This window comes from Eleginops maclovinus, chromosome 18, assembly GCF_036324505.1.
Source record: "Eleginops maclovinus isolate JMC-PN-2008 ecotype Puerto Natales chromosome 18, JC_Emac_rtc_rv5, whole genome shotgun sequence".
Classification (NCBI taxonomy): domain Eukaryota; kingdom Metazoa; phylum Chordata; class Actinopteri; order Perciformes; family Eleginopidae; genus Eleginops; species Eleginops maclovinus.
The window spans coordinates 906,518-914,802 of record NC_086366.1 but is presented as its reverse complement, the minus strand read 5'-3'; the positions used below and the strand labels follow the sequence as shown (position 1 = coordinate 914,802).

Sequence of the window (8,285 nt, the reverse complement as noted above, 5' to 3'; positions counted from 1 at the left end):
CAAAGGAGATAGTTGTTGACTCCAGGAGAACCCACTCCCAACCCCCCCTCCCTCTGACCATCAATGGTGCTGCTGTGGAGCAGGTGAGCAGCACCAAATTCCTGGGTGTGACCATCACAGACGACCTCACCTGGAACAACAACACTGCAGTGGCAAAGAAGGCCCAGCAGCGCCTCTACTTCATTAGGAAGCTCAAGCGAGCACGAGCCCCCCCCCCCCTACATGTTGCACAAAATAAATGTTGTGCCTCGATGAGAATAAATACTAATCATTTCATTTACAGTTTTTTTATGTTATCCTTCTGTGAATATCTCTCTCATTACAACATTTTAACGTCGGAAATTAAACGAGACACTTTGGACATTTTTTACTAAGAAACATATAAAACTTTATTTACAAAAAGGGATTTAAAAACACATTTCTGCTACAAAAACATAAAGGTAAGGTGCGTCAGGCTTAATACTGATGTCTGGGTACGTCCCGGTTTGATTTGCCTCAGTCCGTTTCGTCTCGTTTCAGACGCGGTTCAGTTTGTCCCGGGTCATCTGGACTAGCAGCTCGGAGTATTTCTCCAGCAGAGACACCTCGTCCACCCCGGCCCCTCCCCGCACCTCCTTCAGCTCAGAGAGAACGAAATCAAACGCTCCCTGCAGGACGGAGACGAGCTCAGGAGGATTTGCACCGACGGACAGCTGAGGAGTGAATTATATTATCATCATCATCATCATCATCATCATCATCATCATATTGTTGTTGTTGTTATTATTTATATAAACAACAAATGTTTTTCTGAGATTAAAGTCAGAACTCAAATGTTCAGGTTTGGTGAAATCCCCCCCGAGATGCATTTCATATTCTTGGATGTCATGGTAACCCTACAGCCTGTTTCAGGTCAGGAAACACCTGTACCTGCATTCAGTACGTTTCTATACCTGCTGGTGGAGCAGCACCGCTCGCCTCGTCGCCTCTCGCAGCTCCATGGCAACGCTCTGACACTGAAGCAGACTGACCATAGCAACTAGAGACAAACAGATCAATAATCAATATTTATATCCTAATCCAGACCATAATATTAATGTATGTATTCGGATTAAATTCTTTGAAACGTTTATATTTCCCTCACAAATCTCTCAATAAAATACCTGTTTTTGTTTCATCTTTTTCAATTCAGCCTTTAAAAGGTCCCCTATCATCCTCCTCTTCGTCACTATACTCCAGGTGTCAGATATACACAGAGCCTGTCTCTGATTGGCTGAAACACCGAAACAGATCATTGCAGCATCCCTCCTAAAGTGCTGATGCTGAGTCTGTAGCTTTAAATGCTAATGAGCTGATGCTGGCCACGCCCCTCTGAGAGCTGATTGGTTTAAAATCTTGGTTGGTTATTGGCTAATGGTTGCACAACTCCAAAGACATTGACAGTCACAAAGTGACCAAAATCTGAGCAGCTGATTTTCAGACAGGTTTTTATAGAGATGGATCAGGACAGAAAGGGGGGGGGGGTCTCTGAACACAGAGGAGGGTTAGTGATTATTGTCCATTGGTTGCATTAGAGATATAGTTATTGTTAAATAACAATAAATACCTGGAGGGGGGTGTGGTGTGACCGACAGAGGAGAGGAGAAGGAGGTGGGGGGGTCTGATAGTCCTGGAACAAAAAAGGAATTTAAAATGATTCAAGAAAATCTCACAAAATAACGAGAAACGTAATTTCTCGACGTCCCTGAACACCTCACCTGGATCTCCCGCCTCCTGCTCGATGTCACGTGTGGGGGCGGGGCTTATGATGATGGTTTGGTTTTGATTGGTCAGGGTCTCCTCCTCGCTGCCAAGGCTCCACGTCCTGACTCCGCCCAGTGACATCACAGCGGGGGGCGTGGCCAACACCTGCGGGCTGGTGGCCGGAGGTGAGGACTTGAGTGGCGACACACTGACGGACAGGGAACGATAATCCAAACAAGAGATTATTTATTCTCCACAAATGAAACACAACAAGAGGAGCGTTTTGTTGACGAGTTCATTCTCTCCAGGGAAACATGATTAAAAATGAGGCGAAGAAGAAGGCACTTATCGGGGTTACCTGCAGGTCTGGTCTTGGTGGGGGTCCGGGGTGGTGCTCTGGAGGTCCAGGTTCTCCTTCTCATCAGTGGCGTGGTCTTGGCTGTTTTTGGCCCTGGAGCTGGCCGTGGTTCCTAGGTACCCGAGCCGAGACACCCCCTGCTGGGTAGCGGAGCCCAGGCTGGTGTTGTGAGTCCTGGCGGTGACGTCTGAAAAATCAGAAACGGACGATTTTAATCTCAGGTAGAGGTGAGAAAGAGACCCCGGATTAGTATCGGTGTTTAGGAAAAATATGTGAAAAAGTCTCGTAAAAAATGGCTGAAAAATATGCAAAAACTTTACGTGAATTACGAAAGCAATCAGACATCAGATCAAAAGGTGATTACGTTAAAGAATGTCATCAGCACACACACCTTCACCGTGAAAACCACACCTGTGTCTGAACGCGCACCTGGACACTAAAAAACCAGTGACAGAAGAAAGTTTGACCTCCGTGAGATTTACGGCAGAAAGAGATCCCGAGACGACCGAGACACAACACCCGAGTGTCCACACACACACACACACACACACACACACACACACACACACACACACACACACACACACACACACACACACACACACACACACACACACACACACACACACACACACACACACACACACACACACACACACACACACACACACACACACACACACACACCTTGCAGAATGTCTCTGCACTGGACGACGACCACAGTGTGTCGTCTGCGTTTGAGGCGGCGAAGGGGCTGATGGGAAATCATGCAGGAAGCTCTATGGCGCAGCACTACACACACACACACACACACACACACTTAGTCTGGCGTGTACGTATCGTCGGCTTGTGGAGCACGTCAGAGTGGTTGGATGTGTTCCAAAGCTGCGATATAAATAAACGTGTGAGTAAATGACACGTTGAGTCCCTCAGGTAAGCGTCCTGGTTACCTGGGTTCCACGCCCACTTCCCGTTTGTAGCTCAAAATAAAAAGTCATCACCGGTATGAAACTGGCGACTCACCGCCGCTGCTGGTGTCTTTCTGGGTGGATTCGGAGCAGGTGACCTCGCTGCTCGTCTCCGAGTTCACCTGGAAACAGACAAACTCATCAGACTTGAAGGTGCTGCTGATGCTGCCTTTGTGTTGCAGGTTGATTAACAGTGTTTATGAGTGTATTTGTTGCGGTTTCAGCTGTTTTTCTTGTGGATTCAGGTCAGGTTTTGAGTTTAAGATGCGTGTTTTTTGTTTAAGTGCGTTTGTTGTTTGTACCGATGAGTTGCTGACGTTGCTCTCCTCTGAGATTCTGAAGGGGATGGCGGCGGAAGGTGGCGCTTTGCTCGGACAGAACCTGAAAACAACAGGAGCAGATGTTAGTGTGACCACCACAGCCTCCCCCCTCAGCGAGGATTGTGGGTAATCTGACCTGATCCTGTCCTGGAAGCGGGACAGGAAGCGGGTGGAGATGCTGAGGCGAGGGTTCAGGTAGTGCTTCTCCTCCAAAGGCTGCAGAGCCCTCAGGTCGGTGTCGAACTTCTCTGAAAGGACAATAACCCGTCAGAGAACGTGCGAGGAGGCTGAGCACCATGATGTCACCACCACCTGCACTCCCATGCAGACTTGGCTACCCAGTTTTCCAGATTGGCAGGTTTATTTTGATCGTATGGATCTGATATGGTAAAAAGAAGCTTCTGAGTGATGATTTCCGTCTGAATTTGGTTTCTACGGGGTCAGGAATGTATGATTTGTCACAAAGATCTTTCATACGGGGAAAGTGGAGGTGACTTTATGGCTAAAAGTGTCATTTCCAAGCCATCATTGGTGGATTTTTCCTCAAAAGGAGTTTATGTGCCATCGTTTAGGACTTGAAGGACTTCCCTGGTTTATTCAATGATCTGCAGCACTACTAAAGGAGAACGTTCGGTACCGTCGCTCAGACCGGAGGCCAGAGTGTCAAAGTGGTTCTTCAACGAGTTCCTGTCCTCGTCCTCCTCCAGAACCAGACTGCCCACCGAGCTGCCCTGACTGAGAGAGTCCGTGTCTGAGGGGAGGACAAAAAAAATGTAATGAAGTTCATGAGTCAGCATGATGAGTCCTAACACCCTGACATGAGTCAGCATTAGGAGTCCTAACACCCTGACATCAGTCAGCGTTATGAGTCCTAACACCCTGACATCAGTCAGCGTTATGAGTCCTAACACCCTGACATGAGTCAGCATTAGGAGTCCTAACACCCTGACATCAGTCAGCGTTATGAGTCCTAACACTCTGACATGAGTCAGCATTGTGAGTCCTAACACCCTGACATGAGTCCTAACACTCTGACATGAGTCAGCATTATGAGTCCTAACACCCTGACATGAGTCAGCATTGTGAGTCCTAAAATCCTGACATGAGTCAGCATTATGAGTCCTAACACCCTGACATGAGTCAGCATTATGAGTCCAAAAACCCTGACATGAGTCAGCATGATGAGTCCTAAAATCCTGACACGAGTCAGCATGATGAGTCCTAAAACCCTGACATGAGTCAGCATTATGAGTCCTAACACCCTGACATGAGTCAGCATTATGAGTCCTAAAATCCTGACATGAGTCAGCATTATGAGTCCTAACACCCTGACATGAGTCAGCGTTATGAGTCCTAAAATCCTGACATGAGTCAGCATTATGAGTCCTAAAATCCTGACATGAGTCAGCATTATGAGTCCTAAAATCCTGACATGAGTCAGCATTATGAGTCCTAACACCCTGACATGAGTCAGCGTTATGAGTCCTAAAATCCTGACATGAGTCAGCATTGTGAGTCCTAACACTCTGACATGAGTCCTAACACTCTGACATGAGTCAGCGTTATGAGTCCTAAAATCCTGACATGAGTCAGCATTATGAGTCCTAAAATCCTGACATGAGTCAGCATTATGAGTCCTAACACTCTGACATGAGTCGGGTCTGTATGACAGATGCAGTGATGCTCTCTGACCGGCGTCCTGCTGCTGCTCCAGACTTCCTGCCGAGCCTTCGGAGAGGGCGGAGTCTGGACTCAGCTGGCTGCTCCACACTGGCTCCGCCCCCTTAGCCTCCAGCTGAGGGTCGGTCACAGCCTGCACATCGTACTCTCTGAGAAAACACAGAAAAACCCATCGTTAGCCGAGGGCTTACACTCAAGCTATTCCAATGTGCCTCCCCCCACTCTTTTTACTCCCACTGTGTTTCTCTTTCCTGGTATTTTCATCCTTTAGCAGGTGTGTGTTTCAGGTGTTTTTCGATGCATGCATGTTTCTTTTTTAAAGGTTCAGGCGTCTGTTTTACATTTTCTGGTATTTTTCTTTCTATCTTCAGGTGTAGGTTTTTTAACTCTCAGGTGTTTCCTTAAAGTTTCAGATGTGTTTTTGATTTCACGTGTATTTGAAGTTTAAAACGGTGGTTTTTTTTAGTTTGAGTTGTTTTATAAAGTAAACAAGATTCACCTGTTGGTGGTGGTGTTGGTGTCGGGGTCCAGGATGTAGCTGCTCCTCTTCTCACCTGTATTCTGCAGCACCTGTTGCATTGTGGGAGAATAGTATCCTTTAACAGCAAGCACATGCCGAGGTCACTCTGACTTTAGAAAACCATGAAAAATACATGGAAAATTTCTAATGTCTTTTCAGAATTCCAGATCATTCTCTATTACATTTAAACCGAGCTCACCTCCTCCTCTCCCTCCTCCTCCTCCTCCTCCTCTTCCTCCTCCTCCTCGACCAGCAGACTCTCCAGACTCTGAGGGTGGAAGTCTCCCTCCTCTTCCTCTCCCTCCACCTCCCTGTGTTCCTCCTCTTCCTCCCCAGGACTCTGGGTGGGACTCGGGGAGAAGTTAGAGACGATGGTCAGAGGGTCTCGTTGCTCCGCCCACCGACTCCGCACCTGATGAGGCTCAGCTGCTGATTGGATGGCAGAGGAAGCACTGCCCTGACCATGCTGTGACACACACACACACACACACACACACACACACACACACACACACACACACACACACACACACACACGCACACAGTTAAAATCTATCTGAAAACTCATGAGTAATACAAAGAGTATTTTGCAGACGCTGACCAGTTTCCTGAACCACAGCGGGAGTTTCCCGTTGGTCTGAAGCAGTTGAGCTTCTGAAAAAAATAAGAAATAAAAACATTGAATAATTACATGAAGCTCAGCGCACTTCAACCAGTAAGACCGTCTGCATATCCTGCTGTTCACATATTTCCATCTCACTACTCTCACCGCTCCCAGTCAGTGATCGGGGGCGTTCCCTCCCCAGCTGAACCCATCACTAATTCCCACGAGCCAATCACAGCGCATCGTCAAACCTTCAAACAGCTGACTCGACTCCCAAAATTGAGTACAGTGAAGTTAAAACGGACCGTGAGCAGAGTCGAGTCTTGCAGGAGTCCTTAGGTCTTCCTCGTCCTCCTCCTCCTCCTCCCCTTCTTCCTCCTCCATGGGAGGCAGCTGAGAGGAGGGTCCCGTGATGAAGGTCTCCCTCCTGAAAAGACAAGACACTTTATATTTCTATGAACTCGCTTAATGGGGTGTGAAGCCAAATTAGCAAAGTCTGAATCTTCTGCTGGCCTTCAGCATACACTGGGCTGATAACCCCGCCTCCCAGAGTTAAACCCCGCCCCCCAGTGATAAACCCCGCCTCCTGTCATAAGCAACACCTCAGTGTTAAACCCCGCCTCCTAGCACAACACCCACTTTGAATCCATGCCCACCCTGGACTGTGAAGCTAGTGGCCAAACAGCAGTACTGCAACTCTCACCTGATGCAGGGCAGCTTGCGGCTGCAGGCTTCAGGAGCGGCGGCCATTTTTAGGCCTCGCCTCTTCTTCATGGTGCTGGTCATCTGAGAGTCCAGCCTCCAGACAAACACACAACTACACACACACACACACACAAAACATTAAACATAGTCAACACAACTCTATCCGTCTCACCTGTCTCACGATTAAAGGGAAGTCTACCTGTCTCACATGTCTCAAGCTTAGAGTGAAGTCTACCTGTCTTACCTGTCTCCGGACACGGTGATGAGGTGTCTGCAGTCCTGACTGAACCTCATACAGGTGACGATCTCTGAGGAAATAAAAATTAAACATGAGAAGAAGAGAGACACTACAAACCTCCGACACAGACACACTGCGAGACTCTTCGTCCAGCGACTGATTTACTCACCCGAGTGTCCGAACAGGGTGGCGACACACTCTCCGGACTCGTAGTCGAAGATGGAGATGTTTTTATCGGAGCAGCTGGTGGCGAAGAAGGACCCGGACGGATCCATCTGAACCTACAAACAACAGCAGGTATCAGCTAATCACAGAAATCCCCACAGGAGCAACTTGGGGTGAAGTGTGTTGCCCAGGGACACAACGACAGGCTGACCGATGTGGGACTGGAACCAGTCTTTATGGAGTTTCTCACTTATTGGAAGTCATTTTGGATAAAAGTATTAGCGATAGGAAGCGTGATCATTTAATCCTGCTTTTCTTCCAGTTCAAACACAAGTTCAGCCGTAAAAAGGTGTTTAAATGTTATAAATGTACTGGTTCCAGCTGCTGAACAGGTGAGCTCACCTTCAGCAGAGCTCCTTCATCGCTGGACGAGCCTTTCAAACACTTCCTCAGCTTCCCCGTCTCCACATTGTACACCCTAAAGAAAAACACTCAAATCAGCTTCAGAGTTTAACACCTGATTATAATTACCCAGCTTATAGTGAGGGCTGGTGCAGCTGACCTGGGACCAGCTCCTGGTTCTGCTGCTATAGACTGATGAAGACCCTCGTCTGTGACAGAGCTTATAGTGAGGGCTGGTTCAGCTGACCTGGGACCAGATCCTGGTTCTACTGCTTCAGACTGATGAAGACCCTCCTCTGTGATAGAGCTTATAGTGAGGGCTGGTGCAGCTGACCTGGGACCAGATCCTGGTTCTACTGCTTCAGACTGATGAAGACCCTCCCCTGTGATAGAGCTTATAGTGAGGGCTGGTTCAGCTAACCTGGGACCAGCTTCTGGTTCTACTGCTTCAGACTGATGAAGACCCTCCTCTGTGATAGAGCTTATAGTGAGGGCTGGTGCAGCTGACCTGGGACCAGATCCTGGTTCTACTCCTATAGACTGAAGACCCTCCTCTGTGATGGAGCTTGTAGTTGCTCTCGTTTCTAACCTGATGTTTCGGTC

At 48.0% G+C, this 8,285-nt stretch overlaps 1 protein-coding gene across 4 annotated transcripts in view; it reads right to left on the bottom strand.

The window, feature by feature from the left end:
* Positions 1-361: 361 nt before the first annotated feature.
* wdr62 (WD repeat domain 62) overlaps positions 362-8,285 on the bottom strand; it is a 15,525-nt gene continuing 7,601 nt past the window's right edge. For 2 of the 4 annotated variants that reach the window (XM_063906464.1, XM_063906466.1), the window contains exons 15-34: positions 8,272-8,285; positions 7,683-7,758; positions 7,285-7,396; positions 7,122-7,185; positions 6,876-6,989; positions 6,478-6,599; positions 6,170-6,222; positions 5,768-6,034; positions 5,548-5,618; positions 5,061-5,197; positions 4,006-4,119; positions 3,505-3,616; positions 3,351-3,429; positions 3,104-3,170; positions 2,768-2,872; positions 2,081-2,267; positions 1,737-1,930; positions 1,586-1,648; positions 933-1,018; positions 362-692 (exon numbers count right to left, since the gene is read on the bottom strand). The exon at positions 8,272-8,285 is cut by the window's right edge and continues 108 nt beyond it. In XM_063906464.1, the coding sequence (XP_063762534.1) occupies positions 516-692; positions 933-1,018; positions 1,586-1,648; positions 1,737-1,930; positions 2,081-2,267; positions 2,768-2,872; positions 3,104-3,170; positions 3,351-3,429; positions 3,505-3,616; positions 4,006-4,119; positions 5,061-5,197; positions 5,548-5,618; positions 5,768-6,034; positions 6,170-6,222; positions 6,478-6,599; positions 6,876-6,989; positions 7,122-7,185; positions 7,285-7,396; positions 7,683-7,758; positions 8,272-8,285 (2,214 nt within the window). In that variant the 3' untranslated portion in view covers positions 362-515. Of the gene's footprint in view, positions 693-932; positions 1,019-1,585; positions 1,649-1,736; positions 1,931-2,080; positions 2,268-2,767; positions 2,873-3,030; positions 3,171-3,350; positions 3,430-3,504; positions 3,617-4,005; positions 4,120-5,060; positions 5,198-5,547; positions 5,619-5,767; positions 6,035-6,169; positions 6,223-6,477; positions 6,600-6,875; positions 6,990-7,121; positions 7,186-7,284; positions 7,397-7,682; positions 7,759-8,271 lie in introns of those variants that run through there. The other 2 variants (XM_063906465.1, XM_063906468.1) reach the window with 2 other exon arrangements.